General features: G+C 38.5%; 1 protein-coding gene across 2 annotated transcripts in view; it reads right to left on the minus strand.

Moving 5' to 3' along the window:
* Positions 1–548: 548 nt before the first annotated feature.
* fkbp1b (FKBP prolyl isomerase 1B) overlaps positions 549–23,473 on the minus strand; it is a 57,166-nt gene continuing 34,241 nt past the window's right edge. For both annotated transcript variants that reach the window (XM_080192210.1, XM_080192209.1), the window contains exons 3-5: positions 2,995–3,107; positions 2,276–2,434; positions 549–1,041 (exon numbers count right to left, since the gene is read on the minus strand). In XM_080192210.1, the coding sequence (XP_080048336.1) occupies positions 2,306–2,434; positions 2,995–3,105 (240 nt within the window). In that variant the 5' untranslated portion in view covers positions 3,106–3,107 and the 3' untranslated portion in view covers positions 549–1,041; positions 2,276–2,305. The remainder of the gene's footprint in view (positions 1,042–2,275; positions 2,435–2,994; positions 3,108–23,473) is intronic.

The following is a 23,473-nucleotide window of genomic DNA, read 5'->3' on the forward strand; positions in this document are numbered from 1 at the left end:
GCACTTTGTAGAGCACAGAGTGTGGGAGATTCATTTTGAAAATCCCACTGAAAGAAACCAGCGGGATTTATTCCAGTTTGTATGCAAATTCAACACTTAGAGGTTTTTTTTGGGAGGATCCTACCTCTGATTTCCAGAGATAAGATGCAAGGAGAGTAGGTCGTAAAATTTTATTAATATGAAGGAACAGGTCATTTAGCTGCATTTTAGACTCGTCACTGCAAGTTACATCATTATCACATGACATTCCAGTCAATGGCTTAAATGAGAAAACACAACACACAATTTGACTAAAGCACCAGATTCTGTGCACGATATTCTTTGCACACTTGGACTTACTAACATCGGGCTGATAGTTGTATACTTGATTACTGGAACTACTCAATTCTTTGTAAAATCAATTTAGAATTCTACATATTTCTGTTTTGTTCTAAGGTGTTTGCACATCACCAAAGTGATAGCTCATGGAGTTTTGCCAGAATCCAAGATTAAAATCAATAATAACTGTCCCAACAGATAAAAAAAGAAAACCATACAATTAGCTGGGACTACTTTTTTTTTTTAAAGGTGATTTTTTTTATTTCAACAAGCAATTAAGTTTTACATCAGTTCTTGCTTCAGTGTAAGACTGGCAAATACACGTCCTGCAGTTTCTTATGAAAGCCCATTTATTTTAATTCCATAAAATCTTTGTATGCCTTTAAGGTCTTTGCTATTTAAAAATTAGGACCCAGTCAGGTCAAATTTATCAAATGATTGAGAAATTATTTAAATTCATTAAATATTGCATGCAATCAAAACAGACCAGAAATGAAAAAGAATGAAATATGAATCCCATTAGCACAGGATCTACAAATTAACAACACTGGTAGTCAAAACTAACAATTCCAAGTATCAAGAGCAAAATAAACAGGATGTAGGTAGCTAGGTAGGATTGTTTTCATTTTAAAATCAATATGACAAAAAGTCTTCTAACTGGCTTCTGTGAGCCACTGAAGATCTATTCCATTGTATTGAAACCCAGGACTCCCTATGTCATCCCTTTAAAAAGAGAAAAATAAAATTAAAATGTAATTACATGTCAATGAACTCTTTTTTTAAACAAGCTTTTTAGCATCAAGATACCAATGTTTTATTCAAAGTAGAATAACTGCAATCCTACTGGTAAACAGTTGGTGAAATGAGCAACCAAGATTGAGTAGTCATGAAATATGCTATCTAGCATCTATTCAAGCTAGAATTGAGCTAGAACTTGAATTCTTTTTCTCCCCCAAAATCTTTTCCTGCAAATTCTGAATCCTCAATGAAATATGCCAAATGTTCTCTTCTGCTAATGAAGCCAAACATCCGTGATTGCATGGGACAGTAGGCCAGCAATGACTATCATTTCATGATGATGCACAATGAAAGTGGACAGGGAAGTGATGTAACTATTAAGACAGCAGATTAAAGAGATGAACTACAGCCGGGTATTAAATTCCTCATTTGTTTGAGGCTTGTATATAAAATTTTGTCTTCACCAAATATGCTCACAATAGTCAACATGGATTGAATTTATAGAGAAATTGATAGGAAGCAGAGCAAATATGAATTCATTATACTTTACTCATTTATTCTATTAGTTTATAATATTACTTGCCTAAACAGCAAGTTCCTGCTGTGCATCTTGCAGATGATACAAACTACTGCCACTGAGCATCAGTGATGGAGGGAATGAATCTTTGCAGATGGGGTGCCAACCAAGTGGGCTGCTTTATTCTGGATGGTGTCAAGCTTCTTGACTGTTACTGGCATTGCATTCATCCAGGCAAGTACCTTGTAGTTGGTAGACATGCATTGGGCAGTCAGGAGGCGAATGACTCACTGCAGGCTTCCTAGCCTCTGACTTGCTCATGTAGCCACAGTATTTATGTGACTAGTCTCTTTCCATTTCTGGTCAATGCTAATGCCCAGGATGTTGATAGTGGGGATTCAGCTATGATAATGCCATTGAATGTCAAGGGATGATGATTAGATTCTCTGTTGTTGGAAATGGTCATTGCTTGGTACTTATGTGGACAAACTTGGCAGACCAAGCCAGATCTTGCTGCTTTTGGACATGAACTTCTTCAGTATCTGAGTCGTCTGTAATGGTGCTAAACATTGTGCAATCAATATTTAAAGTATTAAAGTGTCCTGATGTAGGGATTGAGGTTATAACTCCAAAATTTCAGATGAAATCTTTCAAAGACAACTCTTTAAAAAAAATGTAATGTTATTAAAGAAGCTTCTGTACCTTGCAACCAAATATCAATTAAGGACTTCATCACTCCAACTGCAGCAGTTCTACATCAAAGATAAGGGTGGCATTGGCTGGGATGACTCCGGGATGGCCTGTTGCACCATATGCCACATCAGGGGTGCAAGTCAGTTTTGCCCTTTGCCCCAAACTCATCTGTTATTGGAAAATAATTCACTCTTTGGTTATGATTGTATTAATTTCCAATCGTTTAAAAATATATATTTTTCTTCCACTTGCTTAATGTTATGATAAAACATTTTCCACACAAATAGAAAATTTGAGTCAGTAATTGCACTGTTCAGTTAATTATTCTGTACTGTCAACACCTTGTTGCCCCACAGCAAACTCTGTCTGCCGTTTCATCAACCTCTGAAAATATTTGAGCAGACCACACTTTGTGCTGGCCAATCACAAAAACCTTTTTGATTAGTAAGAGTCATAAGCAACCAACACTTTCATCCAACTTCACACTTGGTCTCACCGCTCCCTTAAATTGGATGTTTATGTTTAAGGCTATTATTTACTGTCTTAGCAATACATACAATCATAACTGATGTCATGAAAGTTGGACTCTTATCACAGACGCCATAATTGATTTTTAAATTTGCTTGATTTTACTGAATTTAGCTGCACCTAATATAACATCTCAATGTGTCTTTTAAAAGTATTTGGTGTAATGTACATCTTTAAATATATAACCATGCAATTGATACCTGTGCCACGCCTTCTTCCCAGCCTTTAATTACTTCCTGCCTGCCAATCTTGAACTTAAAAGGCTTGCTTCTGTCTCTGGAAGAATCAAACTTCTTTCCATTCTGCAGCATTCCTGCAAATACCATAAAATCCTCTTTGAAACCATGACAGACAGAAAAATGAAAAAAAAGGATGTCTTGAACTTTCTCTATATAAAGATGAATATAAAATGCTGCACAATAGCTGAAGCCAAAATAGTTTTGGGAAACAGGTATTTCTTCATTACAAGCTTGCCTCACACAACAAATTGATACCTCAAACTTCCAAACGGAGCGATGACAATAAAATGAAAGGATTACTCATATCCATGAATGTTCAACTTTGGATGTCTTGGGATTAGATTATTTGTTTTTCTGATGAATTTCTGCTCAAAACTATTATCGTACACTTCAGGTTCAAATCTTTCACCCCAAAAATAATTTTGAAACTGTATAAGAATTTCGGAATCAAGGAAATGTGACATTCAAGGTTTGCCTTTTATTTGCTTTATGTGCACCCAAGTGCTGCAAATAAAATGGAGCCAGACTCTTTTAAGCTGGATAGCCAAGTAGGACAAGATGACATAAACTTAAGAAAAGTAAAACAAATCTGTTTCGAACAATTATTAATAAGATAAGCAGTCATAGACACGGAACATTTAAGCCACAGTTAGATGCAGCCTGGTTAATCTGAGTGTAAATAACATAGAAAGTTTGATTAGACATTCTCATCTTTGACTCAATTTTACTCAAAATAGATCTCATTGTAGTTGCGTCAAGAGAGGACTGCTAATCTCCACTATTTTAAGAAAAACATTAACCCAGATATTTTAACCAGGTTAATGGTCTCACCAGAATGGCTGACAAAGCAGTTTTAGACAAAAGGAAAACTGACTTCATATCCCACTGTTTAATACCAACTCTAATGCTAATTTTTACAAATAGACAATGAGAATCAAATTATAACATTTCTACAATTTGACGACAGCCAAGCATGGTACAATTGTCACAACTGTCACACGTTTGGAGCAGACATGGCTCATTTCCATACAATGTATTTTTCGAATGACACCATTGAAGTAGAACCCAATGAGCAACTACACTTTTAAAAGTGCAACTGTACAAAAATGTCAGCTTGTCATTAGTGATTTATGGTAACGCAAATATTTTCAAAGCATATCTCATTAAAATGTGATTTATTTCACACTCCCCCACCCATAGGGAAAGCAATTTATCTGTTCCATATACGCAGGACATAATTACAGGACATCGAAACTTCACCAAAACTGAGCACCAATTACAATCACAAACAAATTTCAACAGCAATAATATTCTACCAACAAATTGTTTTTGTATCGTCATTCAGCACTTTCATCACTTGTGCAGCATAACGAACCTTTCCAACCCATATTATAATATCAACTGGTGCATAAGAAAGACATTTAGCATGTTAATCAAATAACTTCTCAAATATTGTACAAAAACACATCGTCGGAGAGCTGCAAAATGTTGACCTATTTCTGCAGAACTGACTATAAAATCCAGGTCATAGTTTTGCCTTCGGTTGTTTAACAGCATGTACTGGAAGCCTTTCAAAGCAATCCGGTGACTCCGTAAATTTGCAGAAAATAAGTGTCACCATGAATTCTGTATTTTAAAAACATCATTTTGACAGTGTACTCTACATATGCTTTGAGGGAAAAAGAATCTTCCCAAGGTAATTTTTGACTATCCATTTTATGTTGCAAGTCACTTAGATCATCGGGTAAAGCAAAATAGTTTTCCCAAATCACATCAATACAATAAAATGCATTGTTTGCCAATGAAAAATAAATTCATAACTAGTAATGTGACAATAAATCAAGTCACATGTATTGGGATACAGTGAAAAATAGTTAATTAGTAACTGGAGCTGTCATTCAATTTTATGGACTTAACCTGTTATATTAAATTACTTCGCACATTTCACTGAAACAGTAACACTCAGGAAAAAAATAACAAAATATCTTCTGGAAAGCAAAATATTTATAACCTTAAACCATGAATTTAACGGTGTATTTGAACAGTGGGAAACTAATGAATCATTTTGGTGTTTGTAACAAGAAAAGTATGTCGATAGATAGTGGGGGAGGTTTTCTGGCTTTCTGCTGTGTCTTTCTTGCAGTGGGAGGCAGCACACCATTTGCCACTGGTGGGTTCTTCTGATCCTGCCACTGCCAATAGGATTTCCCATTAATTCCACCCCACACCACCGGGGACCACACAACAGGGGTATGCCATTGGTGGGACCACAAGATCCTGCCAGGATTAACAGCCGGAGGGTCCGGCCATTGTATATGTCTAAAGGATCCCTCCAAAACTTCAGATTTGACAAAAATATTATTCAAATGATATTTCCAAATTTGCCAAATGTTCTGAAAAAGATTTATGTTTATCTTTTAAAATTCTTTAAAGCACAAGAACTCTGCTCCAACATTCACAATTTCACTGCTGGGCAAGAGTTCACAAATGCAACTACATTTTCAAATTTTTCGTTTCTCTCTTTTTCTTTTATTCTTTCATGAGATGTGGGCATGCTTGGCAAGGCCAACATTTGTTGCCCATCTCCAGTTGCCCCTGAACTGAGCTTGCAAGGTTATTTCAGAGGGTCTTTGACAGCCAACCACTTTGCTATGGGTTTGGGATCACATATAGGCCAGACAAGGTAAAGACCTGAAGAACATTAGTGAATGATTTTTTTTTACAAATGATGATAGTTGCCAGTACTGGGACTAGCTTTATATTCCAGATTTATTAATTAAATTTAAATTCCACCAGCTGCCGTGGTGGAATTGGAATCCATGTCCCCCTAAGCATTAGGCTCAGTCTCTGGACTGATAGTGACATTACCAAGACACCACCATCTCCATTATGATAACTGGTGCTGTATTCATAAGCTAACCACAACTGCCAGCCCTTCATGTGGTGAAAATCCAGCAGAGACTTTTTATATATGGCGCTCCGTGGGGTAACATTTTCCACTTTAGATTTTAAAACTATGTCACAATGAATGAATCAGCCATTTTGTGGATTTGTTTCCATAGATACATATAAAAATAGTGCAAATATATTAAACAGGATATAGAAAACACTTATCAGGATGGTTCCAGCAATTAGGAACTTCAGTTGCCTGGGTAAACTGGAGAATTTAGTATAATGGTCAATGGATTAAGTCCATGAAATAAAATGCCAGTTCCCTTACTAATTATGAATTTATTTTTATTAGTAAATAAAAAATAGTAAGAAATTTGAAAGAATTCAAAATCATGAGGCATTAGACACAAACTGTTCTTGTTGATGTAAGGATTTCATGAATTGGCAAAGAAAGCACAGAAGGAAGAACTCTCTTTCCTCCCCAAATTCAGAGGTTAGCATCCGGATTGGACAGCTTGAGAATGGGGTGGCAGCAAATTCAATCGAGGCCCTTAGAAGAGAACTGGTTATGATCCAAGAAAAGATTTGCAGGCCTAAGGGGAAAAGTTTGGGGAGTTGGACAGCCAAGTTGCTGTTGCAGAGAGTCAACGTGGACACAGAGGACCAAATGGCCTATGTCTGTGTTGTAACTATGCTGCAGGTTCTGCAAACACAGTAAATGAATTGGATAAAATAATTCTCATGGCATGAACACCCTCCTTTTATTTTGTTTATTCATGGGACATGGGTGTCACTGGCTGGCCGGCATTTATTGTCCATCTCTAGTTTCCCTTGTTCAGAAAACAGTCGGGAGACAACCGCATTACTATGGTTCTGGAGTCATATGTAGGCCAGACCAGGTAAGGATAGAGATTTCTTTCCTTAAAGGGCATTAGTGAACCAGATGGTGTTTTCTGATAATCGGCAATGATTTCATGGTCATCAGTAGATTCCTAATTCTAGAATTATTTTTATTAAATTCAAATTCCACCATTTGCCGTGGTGGGATTCAAACCCAGATCCCACAACATTAGCTGAGCTTCTGGATTAATAGTCTAGCGATAAATCCACAAGGCCATTGCCTCCCCTCTCTGCTACAGCGATACTGGTCTTGCTGCCACAAAGGTTTCTGCAACCCCTTTTAACATTTATTCATTTTACTTTGGGCAAGTCACAGCTGAATTGCATTACATGTTTTCCCCTCAAGCTAATAATAGCAACCTTCACCTGTTTTTCTTTTATTCAGCAGAAATCTGATGCAAACTGCCAGCAATAAGGTACTTGTCAATTTTCACATTTCAGGGAAAAATCTGAATAAATTTGATAGTTATGGCCAAGAGAAGGAGGAAAGAACAATTCTCATAGTTCAACTGAAGGATAATTACTTTTCCTTACATTTCAAGATTCCTCTTATTTAAAACAAGCCAATCCAACTTTACTAGAGTTTTACTCCAAATAGACAATGTCATCTGTTTCTCTGAAAATTAATGTTAACACCTGAATTTGCCTGAAAGATGTGCGCATCTGGCACCTACAAAGAGCCTTATATAAACAGTATTTTTCAGTTCAACCTGCACAAGTAGTTCCATTTAAAGATGAATTCTAGATACAATACGTACAAGAAAAAAGTGAAAGTGTGTCTACACAAGAAATGTAAAAAAAAATCTGGATTAAACCACTTGGGATTAAAATGATTATTAGGAATTATTTCTGCAGCAAGCCCTTGTATTGAATGGAAGGGGACAGTAAGACCATTATCATCTGAGGCAAAATATGTGCCAGCAACTCAAAATGGCCTCAACACCATCAGTACCAATTAACTAAAGCAAATCTTGTTTCTTCTCTTAGTACCAGCTCTTTAGGATGGTATCTCCAATCAGATTATTAACCTGTTGGAGAGAAGCACATTCATTAATTTTTATATTACATAGATCAGAGAATCCTGGATATGGAATAGACTATATTCAATTGAAGTAAATAGCATGAACCAGCATCCTAACCTGAACTTCCATTCAAGAAAGGAAAATAAATATCTTGTAAAATTTTTGTACTCAAAAGCAAATTTAGAGGAGAGTATTTCAGTAACTTTTACATCTGTAGTTTGAACTTCTGGATTAAAATTCCAGCAGAGATGACTCCATTCTATCAGAACTTCATTCCAGATGTGTTGTTCGCTTTTTTATGTTGTTTCTCAGTCAGCCAGAGGATAATGTGTTTTATATCAGGGTTGTTATGTCTCCTAACGCAAAATGTTTCAAGTTACGATGACTTAGTGATGACTAAATCAAATTTCATTTCATAAAATGGGATTCTGACAGTAAGTCAAATTTCTCACATGAAAAATGCAAATCAACAGCTTTGATTACAAGTTATTTTAGTCATTTATTAATTTTAACTTTTACTTTATTCAACGTATCAGTTTTTTGACTGATTTGTGGCCTGAAGTAGCACTGGTGGAATGGTGGGGGTAGTGTAATAGGGTTTTAAACAGCACTGTAAATGGGTTGGAGGAGGAGACAAATCCCAGATTTAGGTGCCACTGCACCTTTGGCTACAAGAGCTGGTCAGGAGCTGGGAACTTTGCAGTGACTAACTCACCTTTTGACTACAGAGCATGTGCGTGCTTTTTAGAATTGGGGCAAGATGTTCGAGTTTGCTAATATGTTTGTAGGTCCAGGTGCTGGGAGTGTCTGCATTGTGCTAGTACTGAGGCACAGGAGAATTGGGGAGGCAGAAAACAAGAAATTTCCAGTATCAGGAGTACTGAAGGAGAAAGTACAAAATTTTGAGCAGCGTTAGAATCCAAGTGTCCTGGGGAGTGGTTGAGGAGAGATGCAGGTAAGGAGACATTGGAGAGGGCATTTTTTTGTCTAAGGGTGCTTTGAAGTAGGGTATTGAATTTTCTTTTTATTCTTTTATGGGAATCACTGGCTAGGTCAGCAATTTTATTGCCCATTTCTAATTGCCCTTGAAAAGGTGATAGTAAACTGTTTCTTGAACTGCCAAAGTCCATGTACATACATCCACAATGCTGCTTGTGAGAGAGTTCTAGGACTTTGATCCAGCAGTGAAGGAATGGCAATATATTTCCAAGTTAGGATGGTGTGGGGCTCAGAGGGGAAGTTGCATGTCATGATGTTCCAATACATCTGTTGCCCTTATCCTTCCAAGTGTTGTTGTTGTTCTTCGATTGTCATCGATGAGGACCTCGACACCATTAGTCATTCTGAGGCTGGTTGCGGTGTGTCCGAAGATGTCTGATCAGGCCAGTTCAGGCACAGAGTATCCTGCACATATTGGACAGACTTGTGTGGACACTGTAGTTGTTGCGCTGGTGGCTCTGGACTTGCACAGCTCGCACTTAAGTTGTGCTTCAGCAATACACCTTGATTTGTAAGCTTGTGTATGAGGTAGCGCCAGGTAGGGCAGTTTTGTGCCAGCATTTCCCAGGTGGTCATGTCTATGTCAAGCGACTTCAGGGAGGCCTTGAGTGCGTCTTTGAAACGTTTCTTCTGCCCTCCACGTGAGCGACTTCCAGCAAACAGTTCCCCAAAAAGGAGCTGCTTGAGTATGCGCTCGTCTGACATATGGATGACATGACCTGCCCACCGGGTCTGCGCTCTCATCAGCAGTGTGTGGACTGACGGTAGACTTCACATCAGATGGCAAGACAAAGTACCAGATACTGAAGTTCTCTCTAGAGCAAGTCTACCATCAGTCCAAGTGTTAGAGGTCACCTGTTTGGTAGGCGATGTCAAAGGAGCGTGGTGAGTTGCTGCTGTACATCTTGTGCCACCGTGCATCAGTGGTGAAGGGGGTGGATTTTGGAGATGATGGATGGGGTGCAAATCAAGCAGGCTGCTTTGTACTAGGTGATGTTAAGCCCCTTGAATGTTCTGTGCACTCATCAAGACAAATAGAGAGTATTCCATCACACTCCTGACTTGTATCTTGTATATGGTGAACAGGCTCTGGATAGTCAAAAGGTGAGTTAGTTGCTGCAAAATTCCCAGCCCCTGACCAGCTTTTGTAGCCACAGTATTTATACAGTTTCTCCAGTGGTGTTTCTGGTCAATGACAACCTTCAGGATACTAAAGCTGGGGGATTCAGCAATAGGTTATGCCATTAGTAATGCCGGGGTGCAGTCAATGAGAAATCTCATTGACAGCAGCAGAGCCAGAAGATCCTGTCACCGGTGAATTGGTCACCTATCCCTGCTGTGAAAGGATAGAAAATCCTATCCAAGGTTTCTTTCTCTCAATAACACTGCTACCTGCACTTCTCACATTTCTATAATAAACTGCATGATGGGTGTTGGTGATTTACTATTACACATCTGTGCAAAATATCCTCTAAAGTATAATCAAATTTTATGTTTAGTATACACTATTATAGGCAGCAGTTTATAATGTCAAATAAACATTCAATGTTTCCTGTGCAATCATTTTTCTATGTTCTCTCTTCACGCATTTGTTTCTCCACACCCTGCACCAGTCCAATCTTTAGAGCCACATCTTTAATTTTTAAAAAAAAATCTATATTAGAAGATTGAATTTGTTTGTTGTCCCCTCTCAGGGGCAATCTTCCCCTTAGGGTCACTTGACCCAAAGTAGAGTTTTCTTAAAAAAGTTTATTTATTAGTCACAACTGCAATGAAGTTACTGTAAAATTCCCCTAGTCGCCACAGTCTGGTGTTTGTTTGGCTCAGTGCACCTAACCAGCATGTCTTTCAGACTGTGGGAAGAAACCAGAGCACTCGGAGGAAACCCACACAGACACAGGGAGAATGTGCAAACTCCACACAGATACTGACCCAAGCCAGAAATTGAACCCGGGTCCCTGGCACTGTGCAGCAGCAGTGCTAACCACAGTGCTACCATGCTGCCCAGGTAATTCATCAGGGACCAAAATGGCAGATCACCCCAGCAAGTGTGGGCTTTTGTACAGTTCACTCCTGGAAACTAACTGGCGGCCATGAGGCTGCAAGTGTCTGTATTATAGTTAAACATAGGTAAACATTGCAGTTGTTATTGACCTAACTGGTTATTACAAAGGGAAACAACTACCACAAAGACAGGAGAATGAAATTCATGTACACACTCTATACCATATTAGAAAAAGAATTAGCTAAGAAGCAGTAACCATAAGGACAAACATCTTCAAATGGTTCCTACAAGCACACACTGATGTGACACATGAATGATTTAGCTTACTCATAACTTAAACCCCCTTCTACACTAATAGCAGTTATACATATACTTTGGTTAACTTTTCATCAAATGAAACAAAGGTGAACCTTGTAGAATACAAAAAACCTTCAGGTATGACTTAATAAATCAACATTGCATTTTATAAAATTGACAGTTCTGCCTCTGTTCATCTTTCAGCGTAATGAACCACACTTAGAGCAGGTAATCCACATTTCCTGCTGTCAACATGTCATCACTTTGGCATAAGTAGGAAGTCCGTGATTCGCTTGGGATTTACATGTTATGGGGATCCGCTGGAAATTATGAATTGACACACAGAAATATTTGACAATGTGTGGAGATTACTTGAGCATTTGGAAAAATGTGTCTTTCTTTTCTTGAAAATACAGGAGGTTGAGTAGCTTTTGCCATGGACTCTGGGAATGCTGCATACGTTTTAAAAGAAAACACATATTTGCCCCTCCTTTTTCTGCCTTATCCACATATTCATTTTATTATAACGGTACTTCTCCTACATTACAATAGCTAACTACATTTCAAAGATTACTCAAGAGTTATTATGCATTTTAGGACATTCACAAGTTATTAAAAGCATTAAATAAGGGCAATTATTTCCTTTATAAAGATTTGGAAGCAAGTATCATTAGTTCTAGTTAAGCAACAAGTCATTAACTGAGATAAGACAGAAAATGCTGATAATACTCAACGGGTCTGGCAACATCTGTGGAGAGAAAGAGACTCAACTGGTGGGACCACCCCCATTCCAATCCACAGTATGTTTTGCAGGGGTGGAGTGTTCCACCACTGGTCTGAGGTGGGGGAGGAATTACTGTTGTTTGCTGGGAAACCTGTGATGGGACTGGAAGATCAGGTCAGTGGGAACAGTTGGAAAATCCCAGTCTTTCATTTCATGACCTTTCAGGTCTGACCTCAATTTCTGATGAGTATTTGCAGCATTTTTTGTTTTTATTTCAGATTCCCAGCATCTGCCGTGTTTGCATTTGCCATAAACTAACTGTGCCTGTTGTTGCCTTGGCAATAATGTCGAGTGCTTTATTTTGACCACTACAATTATGAACTCCATCGCTGCAGTTTTCAGAAGATGGCATCATCATAAACAGCCTCAGAGAAATGTAAACCTTCTCAACAAGATGGGGGTAAATCTGCTGGTTGCAGTGTAGTGAGTAATAGTAGATCCTTATTGTCCTCTAACTACAGCTTTGTACTTTTCTGAGTCTCCTCTCAGGCTGCACCTCTACTTTCCTAGCTCAACATGTCTTGCACGTAGCAAGACTTGCCTAAAGGACTATACTACTTTGGAGTGAAACAGTCTCCTCACAATAGTTAAAGGCACTGCTCCATATTCTACCTGTACTGGCTCGCTCCCCCACCTTAATTATAATCACATTTACAGATGGTGTTTCAAATTGATACGAGTTGGAAAGCAGGCATGAGCAGATTTGCACATTTACTTTATATCGGTGCTCCACAAGCTGTAGACCCAGGGTTAAGGTGCATTAAACCAAATTACTCCCCGGTGGAATTTACGGAGCAGGGCTGAAAATTCATTAATCTTAGCTCGTTAAATTGCTGCATTAACTCACATTCAATGTGTTAATTCTATCACAGAAGAATGCCATCCTCCAGAACTCAGTTTATTTTGGTCCAACCACTCAGCAAGTTGCTTAGGAGACTGAGCAATGGCTGATTCCAAACGATCCTTATTATCCTGATAAATACATTTAGTTTACTAAACAATAAATGTTTGTGCCTAATGGTCCATAGACTCATTTGTAATATTACACTTGTGCCACAATGTGGTAATGAAGTAATGCTCCGATAATGTTTACATCCAAAACAACATGGAAAATCTTAACATATTCTAAGCAAGCAAAGAAAACAACTAATAACTTGTTCTCAATTATCCAACATGCTTAACACTGGGGGAGAGGGAAGATAATGGCGACAATCCAATTCCCAAATCAAGTATTTATTCAGATACAAGTCACCTGACATTCTTATCCTGGGGCCAAAAAAGCAGTTAATGTGCTAATTAATTGGTGCCATTAAGTCAGCTGCGGAGCACTTTTTTTCAGTTTGAAAGGTAAATTGGGTCTCGCAGATTCAAGTGACAACCTACTTTTAATAAACTTTCCATCTGTCTCTACGAAAATATTTCTCTGAACTGAAACAGACAAACAACTTTCAGTGCTCAAAGGCAGGAATTATACACAATTCCTGGAAGGGGGTGGTCATGCGTCATTCATCAAGCCATGTAAATGACAAAACAGAAATGTCCTCAATGATTTTCTCCTGCTTTAGCTTTGCTTTGTGCGTGCAGGATACCTTATGAATTGGAACACACTATAATTTTGCACTCTTTTACCCGTGTTGATTTTAATTTTTTTTATTGAACCAAAGTGGGAAACGTTACTAGAATGCAACATCTTCATAATGACAGAGTATTTTGTCTGCCAAGAAATTGAATGCTTGTATTGGACATCCAATAAACTCTCTTGTAAACAGTGCTATTTTGCTTTATAGTCTTTGTACCTTAATCCAGTTAACCAACAATATTCTAAGCATGTAAGAAATACTAATGCAAAACCCTCCATTATCCAAAAGAACACAGGGCAGATAGGAATATTTTATTTTTCTACAGCAAGTTATGAGCCTGAAAAAGTGGTGGAAGAGTTTCAATAATAATTTTCCAAATTGAATTGGATGAATACATTTTCAAAGCTTTGGGGAAAGAGACGAGGAGTGGAGTTCTTTCAAAGAGCTGATGCAGGCACAGATTACCTACTGTGCTATATCATTCAATGAATCTATCAAGTATATATGCATATGTTAAAGTACTAATGTTTTGAGCAGGTAAGTCCACTTGATCTTTTCTTCCAAGCTTTGTTTCCTTATCATAATTATGGAAACAATAACCCTGCAAATTCTAGCAGGAAATCAACCCATCAGTTTTTCCAAACTTCCTACGATGGAGTGTTCCATCACCCAGACAACTGTCACATTTCTGCTATTCACACACTTTGCTATCTTACCTTAATGCCAATGATTAGTACCTTTAGCACAGGATTCTCTGATCTCATTCATTTCCAACCCACTGCCAAAAGAATGGAGAATTTGGCATTTAGCCAAAACTCCATTCACTACAGCGGCACCGGGAAATCCCAGCCACAATGTCAGAGGTTTTCAGCATTGGTCTGAACACTACCATAGACACTTCTTGTGTCCATGACACCTTCCTCAAATCTCTCCTAAGTTCCTAATTATCCCAGACCATTTATTTTGCTCCATCTTCTCTCTTGGACAGTACAAAATCGATCACATTTCTACAGTCTTCAACTCTGAAGAAGTCACGTAGACTTGAGACATTGGACGGAATCGTAAGTGAGAAAAATGAGGTGAAATGGGCCATCGGGGTCCTAGTGGTGGATGCCCCGGCTGCACCTGCAACATGCCTCCTATCATGGTCTCTTCCACGATCCACCCCTGCACGACCCCGCTTGCACAGCAATCCCCAACCCCACCCTCCCAACACACTGGTACTGCCCAACTGGCATCACCAATGCACCCAGTGGCCCCTGCCCAATGGGCATTGTCCAGCCATGCCTCCAACCACCTTGGGGGGGGGTTACTTCAATGACTTCCAAGCCCCACCCTTCTCCCCCCATAATCATCACACCAGGTCTGCGGTAGTGGATGCCTTTAGTGATTCTGGCCGTTGGGGTGCCATGCCCAAAGATCAAAAAATTCTGTGCGCTGTGTTTTGGATGGGCTATGCATATTTAAATACGACTTTAAATATTTTAATCACCTTTGTGCCCACCATTGGAGAGGAGCTGAAGCAAAGCAAACCATTTGGCTCCAGGCGCCAATCAGATTTTTAGCACTGGATGCTAGTTTCCCAGCTCGCCACATTGTTTTGCGGACATGGCAAGGTGGTAACATTGAGCCCCTTAACTCTGTTTTTCACTCCACAGATGCTGCCAGATCTGTGTTTTTCCAGCATTTTCTGTTTCTATTCCCCAATTTTATCACCCTCTTACTAAAAGTAAAACAATTTTACTTTTAGTCTTAACTTTAGGAAATGTTGCCTAGCCCTTGAATCCTGGCCCTGACTGAACAATAATTTTGGATCTAAAGCCTAAATTCCTTTAAAATTCTTAAAAACCTTAATAAAGTCAATGCCAATTTTCATCTTTGACATGGAACACCATCCTCCAGGAAACAAGCTTTTCTCATAACTTATGGAACAGTCTCACAGGCACCTTTTGAACTCTAATCAACTGCTTTATATAAACTCTGGAATAAAGAAACCAAAATAAACAAAGTCTTTCAGATACAGTCTCATCAAGGTCAGATGCAACTTCAGCATTTGATTTCAAAGAGACAGTTAGTTACCCGTAGCTATGCAACACAATTTTTTAAATTTACTTTCTGCATTGTTAAAACAGTCAGTATAGTTTATAATCAATCTATTATCAAAAGTCTAGGATCTAATGCTACGGTAACCTCAAGCATCATTAATTTATGTTCCATATACTCATTTCTTGACCCACTCTCATTACTTCTACTTGCATTCATCAACATATGATCTTCAGTGCATGGAGGTGCCTGCATGAGTAACTTGAGAATTTCAGTGCTCACATGGTTTCAAATTAATAATGGACTCATAAGCAAATACGACTCCTGAACTTCCTATTTTAGACAGCAACAATGATCAACAGGTCATTTGTATGCTGTAATACATTTTCAATGTGTCTGGGGTCTACTACATTGATTTGAATCCCTACAGTGCAGAAGGAGGCCATTCAGCCCATCGAGCCTGCACTGACAATGTGCAAACTCCACACATACAGTCAACCCGGTGACTGTGAGGCAGCAGTACTAACCACTGTGCTGCTCATAACCTACTGGTCATTATTTTCAACACTTTTCATTTATGAACAGGACAGTATATCAGACTCATCTGAGTTTTCTCACATTTGTGCCTCGCTAGTTTGGTAATCTCACCCAATCAGCAAATACCTCCACTGAAGCTCAGTTTTATACTTCTCAAACCATTAATAACTGTTTGATTTTTGATTAAATAAAATACAATGAGGAAAACAGACCGCATAGACAAATACTGCATTTGACATCTGGAAACACTGATTTTCAGATCACGATACCATCTCATTTGCTACAAGCATGACAACAGAGAATATATTTTTAAGATCTGTTTTATATGGTGGCCCAGAGTTGAGTACAAGTCAAAGCTATTTTGATTGCCAAGCAAATCAACCACAGCTCAAAAACCCATAAAGCATGAAAGAAAGAACATAAAAGAAAAGTCCACAACTTGAGAATAACTCCAACGCAGAAATTAAACCACAAAAGCTGCAGTGTTGCCTGATACTCAATTGGGGATTATTTGATTCCCATGCTCATTTCAGCAACACCTCAGATCAATAGTATATCTCACCAACACTGCTGCCTTCATACTGACATTTTTAAATTAAATTGCTCAAAATATTACATAGTCGTCCAAGGTTGGACATGGTCCTGTACTGGCATCACAATGCTTTTACATTGAACTGTGTTGCAGAAGCTTTCAGCCCAACCAATCCTTGCTGACATTTAGCCTCCATTTGAGCCTTCCCATATCCTTTCTCAGCTATTATCAACACAAGCCTCTGTTTTTCTAACATGCTAACTCATGAATTAATCACAAGTAATGCAATTACTCATTTAAGTTCAGCTTCCCTCCCTTTCAGGCTCTAAAAACTCAAGGATTTTCATATTGCCCTTCCTTCCCTGCATGCACATCTATTACAGGGTTGCTTATGTGCATCTGATAACTCACATTTCAACACATGGGGTGGACCAGAGGTGAAACTCAAAGTGGGTATGTGAAAACATTGTCGTTTTAAGCCCTACAAAACAATGAGATATTTTGCATGTGCTGGCATTCTGCTGGAGCTACACAGCACATGGTCCAAAGATTGTACTGCAGTTGGTGACAAAGATTCTGAGAGCTTTCAGTATATTTGGAACACTTAACTCTGGTGCACAAAGCAGTTAAGAACTAGGGTGGGGGAGGGGATGTGGAATACCAGGCTTGTTCATACACCTAGGGAAAACATGGTGCTGGTCGGCCAGGTGTGGCTCTTCAATGCCCAGGATCGGTTGTGGGAGAGTCCACGGAGAAAGAGAGATTTGGGTTAGGAAATGGAAAGACGAGCGTTGAAGATTGCCGACTCTTTCTCAGGAGAGTTCTCATAGACCCTCATTGGGGAATACTTCCACAAACGAAAGATATTAAGCCTTCCAAGAAAGACTCCAATTGGTGTGAGCAGACCTAAAGTCTCTGCAGTCGAGTTTCCCAACAAGGCCCGAAATAGGCATTGCATTCTTCATTTGCAAGCATGATAGTTTTTGTAAGGAAGCCTAATTTGCGTGACCAACATCCTGCTTTGCAAATATGTCTGAAGAATATCCAACCAGAAATTGGAAGACAGAAAAATAGGCTGCTTTAGAATGGCTGGTTACGATGGGTAATGGAATCCTTGTTGGTCACTGAAATTAGACCTCATTACAAAAATGATATCACCCTCCATTTGAGTGTCAAGTGCTCTGACGTGTTTTGGGTTAAGTAAGTGTCCATTGAGCTGTATGAAGCAGCCAATCTAGATTTGTTCTGAGGAGTCATATGGACTCAAAATGTTAGCACTTTTTCTCTCCACAGATGGTGCCACACCTGCTGAGTTTTTTCCAACAGTCTCTGTTTTTACTTCTGACTTCAAACAACCACAGTATTTTGCCGTTATTTGTTCATTTTTGAAAAACTCAGCTTTTATATCAATTCTTAAGATTTTAAGAAGTTAGTCCACTGATAAATTGGTGGTGTTGACATTACTGCTTCTTTCTTATCTGCTTATCCAGTTTCCACTTAAACGCATCTACATTATTTGTTCCAACTACTAAAGTTCCAGAACTGTTAGTGCAGGAGACAGCCATTCAGCCAATTATGTCTGTAATGGCTCTTTTCATTTCAAATAAATATTCCACCTTGTTCCTTCCTTCTACATTTACCCAAAACACTGCATATTGTTTCTTTTCAAATAATTGTCTAATTCCCTCATGAATACCTCAGTGGAACCTGCCTTCATCACATTCTCAGGCAGTGCATTCCTGACCCCAACGACTTGCCACATGAAAGATTTTTTTCTCATAATAACTCACTGAAAATATTCAGAACAGAGAGTTCCACTTTCTGAAGAAAGGAGTCTGAATTTCCTAATGGATCTCTTAGTGACCATCCTGTACTAAAGGCTCTAGTCTCTGATTTTGCCCTTGCCCGTGAGGGATAAGGCTTTGGGCTGGATTTTCAGTTCCACATCCTGATTTTGCCACCGGGATAAAATGCAGGTCTGGAACTTGGAAATGCTGGCCATGGGACCTCAAAGGATATTTGACGGAGTCACTGAAAAGGTCACCCCCAGTCGGCTTGTCCAATTAACAGGATGGCAGGGAGGTCTCCATAACAGGATAGCTAATCAGAACACTGAAGGCTCAATGCCGCCAGCAGCCCCATCAGGAGAGGTGGGCTTTGTCAATACAGGCAGGCATGTGAACAGGCATTTCAAGATGGAGGCAGCTTTTGAAGACGTTAGGTATTTTGAAATAAAAAAAGTGGCCATTGTTGCAGAGGGGCAACTCACCCCCAGGAACTGGTGACTCACCTCCGGCGGACTGGTAACCACCATTCCCCTCCACCCCCTGCACCCCAACCTAACGTAGCCTCCATGAAAATATGATAGAAGTAGGAACATGCCAGCAGCAAGAAATGTCAACACATCTGCCTCCAGCTCCACTTCCTCAGCCCAATGAAAATTTGGCATTCTGTCCACTTTATCAAAACATTTCCTAATTTTAAAGACCTCTATTAGGTCAGCTCACAGCATTCTCCTTTCCACAAATTGAGATCCTGATGGGTATAACTTTGCAGATCTTGGAAAGAGGTAGCAGCTTATCAGCAATTCTCCAATAATCCACAATTGGTTTAGTTGCTAGATGATGTGTAAGTAAACAAAAATGTAATTGTGTGATGTATAAAATCCACAACTAGTGATAGTATTAGTCCTTATGATCAGTAGAAATGAATACAGTTGCTTTGAAGTAAGTATGGCTATGCTGCCAAAATGAGTGAGAAAGTAATTGAAACTTTGGAAGGACCTTGAGCATGAAGCAAAATGTCACAGATTAAAACTGCACTCCATGAATGTGTAAGCACTTGTTTTGCACGTTCTACTACCTGTTCCTGATTTAAGAAGCAAAAACATATTTTACAAATAAAGCACAGTTATTGCATTTCTTATTGCTGTCAAGCTAAATATACAGCAAAAATGCGATGCAAGGGACAATACAGTCGAGCCATGGAACATGATTACACGACATTACTTGAAATGCACAAATATGATAGTCAGTGCCTTTCTACACTGTATTGCAGAACATATTGATGATTTATATATTCTGACTATTATTTGCTGTCAAAGCAAGAGCAACTCGAGGGACTCTTGTTAGTTGTGTAAATTCTACAGAAACTTCAGGAGAGGGAAGACGCATGTTTAAATGTGGAAATCCGTAAATTGGTGGCAGGGATGCACCATTCTACCATTAGCTTTACACTCATTGTCATCTCATTGTCAGCTTTACCATAGAAGCATTTTGCGAGTTAAATACAATCTAAATTCACCAAAGAAATTAAGTCTTGTTCATTTCAATCTAAGCACTCTCTAAATGTGAGATTAAAAGTGTTAATAATTTCCAGTTAACCTTTCTGGCACTGAAAAACTATTAGAAATGTGTAGTCTGCTTCCTTGGGGTTTAGATTGCTTTTGGAGGATTTGAAGACTTGTATACGTTTGAAGATAAACCATTGAACTAAATGCCCACTGCTTTAAATTGGTTTATAAAGATGGTTTAATATTTTTCCGCCTCACTCTTACACCCAAGAAGAATACCTCAAAGCTGAACCTCTGTTTGAAAACTGTTGTCAGGTCTGGCAAGACGCGCGTTGTTTGCAAGAGTCGTTTGTGGAAAGGACAAACTGTCTCGACGCAAAAACAAAAATCAACACATTACCGGCATTAACAAACACCTTACAAAATTTGTTTTGCTTGGATATTTATTACTTGCGTATCAGTATTTATCAAACGGGAAGAAATCACTTCAGGGGATTGACACAGCAAGGGAAATTATGAAAGTGAACAGATTTCGTTTACACAGTGAGAAATATGGCCTATGCTGCTCCAAGTTAAGATGCAACATATTGTTCAGTGTTTGGTTCTCACATTATATCAGACGTAAAATTAATGATACTGGAAGAAACCAATTTTGCCTAATTACATTAGCAAACAGCAGCTTCTGTAGGCACATGGGCTTGCCTCACAAAACAATGGAAGCTGAATCACAATGTATATTGCAACAAAATAAAAATTCTAACTTGAGCTGTTGAACATATCTCAAAGACCACCTTCTACAATACCCATCTACAATTAAATTCTAGTTATTTGAAAATAAATGGTTCTTATACTTGCAATAAGGAAAATTATCCTCACCACATAATAAATACACATTCTTCACATCTTCCCAAATACTAAACTAAGCATAAACCTTATGCTGAGAACTGTGAAAGACAATGAAACTTCACAGCATGTTGTACTGCTGGACTAATGTACCCTTACAGTATGAATTCTTGAATGTTCCCAAGGAACTGCCATAAAAGTAATTGGTTTTATTTTACTAAGATTCAATCTTGACGTAAAACAGTGGGTGAGCTGCAGAAAAAAAATGCAAACCCAGGTATTCCAATGCAAGTCATTTCCTTCCACCTGCTAATAGTCTTGGGGTTAATAGCATTCATTCCCCTTTTGCACCATTTTCAAAAGACAACTGCAAATGAATGGCTGAAGTCACTAAATCTGATAAAGGGTTCATTTTCAAACTAAACGATGTGACTTGGTTGAATGTAATTATTGTGGGAGCTTACTATTTAACATGTTCACTTTATATTTCCTTTATGCAAAAATTGGACCATTTATTTTATTCGGGTTAATGACTGCATTTAAATAGTCACAAGGGAAAATTTCATAATAAGCATTAACCCATATGCTTTCAATGGATTGGCATTTACAAGCAAATTTCCATTATACCTGCTTTAGTAATAGGTTGAAAATCTGAAAGAGCGGAAACAGCTTTTAAAAGATTGTGAAAACTGCTACAATTGAAAATTAGATGTAGGCCTTTATTGCTTATAGATGAAGGGATTGATTCAAGAGTTCTATTATGGGACCATTCTTACAATAGAAAAATCACTGATTAAGTTTGTTAACTATCCAATAAAACGTTTCGAAGTAACAATTAGAATTTATGGAGGGTGACGACAACTGAACACAAATGATCAAATTAGATGAACAACTGCTTAACTTGTCAGTTAGAAGAATTACTGACCACAGAAAAGTTTTGATCAAGATGTGTACGTAGGTACATTTACAATTCCCAATATCTCCATTTCAAAAGGAAGCTAGAATCTGATGACAGAAAGTCAACGATCAAGCTGTTAAAAATCCAAAAAGTGATTGAGATCAAAGTTATGTATGGAATTACTCTAGGATTCTAACCCAAGGTCAGGCGCATATCTGGATGACTACCAAAGATTCCTTTTTATGAATTGCATACTGCATGCCGAAGTCTGATAAACTATTAAAGTATTACAGCAGGGAATGGTTAATTTTTACTATTTTCAATTCTACTCAGGCAGAGAACGAAGCAAACTTTTTGAATCCAAAGTGAGAAAAAAAATCTTTAAAGAGAAGCATATCAAAATGTACTTTATGTACAAGCATATCAAAAAGCAGCAGCCAGATGGTCACATGGATAAAAGTACTCTTCGATGAAACATGAAGACGTGCAGAATAAAAAGTCACAACTTTGATCCCAAGTCTACCAGAGGTTTGCTATCTTGAGCACAGCTTTAGGATGTATTTAGGATACTACACAGGACCCCTTGGGAGAGGTAGAATCATTGGATGTGCCATTCCCAATTACTATCCATTGAATCCTGCTGAAAGTCACTTGTCCAAAAGTCTTTTGAGGCTCATACATGAGGAATAACCACTTAACTGAGGCACAAGATTGTAACCAGCAATGTGGTACCAGAACCTGTGCTTCCACATTTGGGAAGTTACTACAAAAATTTGCATTCCTGCTTTGCCTGTAAGTTTTATGGAAATTTTCAATAAGAGTTGTATAACAATTGTATTTAAGGATTATGTCACTGAACTAGTTATCCAGAAGCCTGGACTTTGAGGCAAGAGCTCAAATCCCCATGGTAGCTGGGAAACTTAAATTCAATTAGTTAAAATAAAATTCTAGCATCAGTAACGGTGACCAGGAAACCACCAGTTTCGGTAAAAATGCACCTGGTACTTTAGGGAAGGAAAGCTGCCTCCTTAATCCTTAACTCAGTCTGGCCTATGAGACCCCAGTTTCACACCAATGTAGTTAACAACTGAAATGGGCCAGCAAGCCATTCAGTTGTATTAAAGAGGCAGCTCATCACCCCACCTTCTCAACGGGAATTAACGGTGGGTAATAAATATTTACCATTCCAGAGATGCCTGCATCCATGAATGAGTTAATTTAAAAATTGACATTACACTGAAATAGAAAATCAGTCTTTTACACATACTCCAATAGGTACAGGTACTCTTTATGTTCAGTTTTTGTTCAAAAGTAAGGAATTTTTTATAAGATTCACAGTAACATTTTCCATATTTCCTATTTTACCTTATATGAGCAAGAGGTGAAGGATGGTGTTATTGCTCCTGCTGCTTTTTTACTGCAGTATATCTAAGGAAGGATATGTTGGTCTTGGAGCGGGTCCAGAAGAGATTCAAAAGAATGATCCCGGGAATGAAAGGCTTGATGTGTGAGGAACGTTTGAGAACTTTGAACATAAGAACTAGGAACAGGAGTAGGCCATCTGGCCCCTCAAACCTGCTCCACCATTCAATAAGGTCATGGCTGATCTTTTCAATGGACTCAGCTCCACTTACCTACCCACTCACCATAGCCCTTAATTCCTTTACTGTTCAAAAATTTATCTATCCTTACCTTAAAAACATTCAATGAAGTAGCCTCAACTGAATTCCGTAGATTAACAACCTTTTATGTGGAGAATTTCCTCTTCAACTCAAGTCCTAAATCTGCTCCCCCTTACTTTGAGGCCATGCGCCCT

The sequence above is a fragment of the Carcharhinus amblyrhynchos genome, chromosome 7, assembly GCF_965287045.1.
Source record: "Carcharhinus amblyrhynchos chromosome 7, sCarAmb.v2.hapA, whole genome shotgun sequence".
Taxonomy (NCBI): domain Eukaryota; kingdom Metazoa; phylum Chordata; class Chondrichthyes; order Carcharhiniformes; family Carcharhinidae; genus Carcharhinus; species Carcharhinus amblyrhynchos.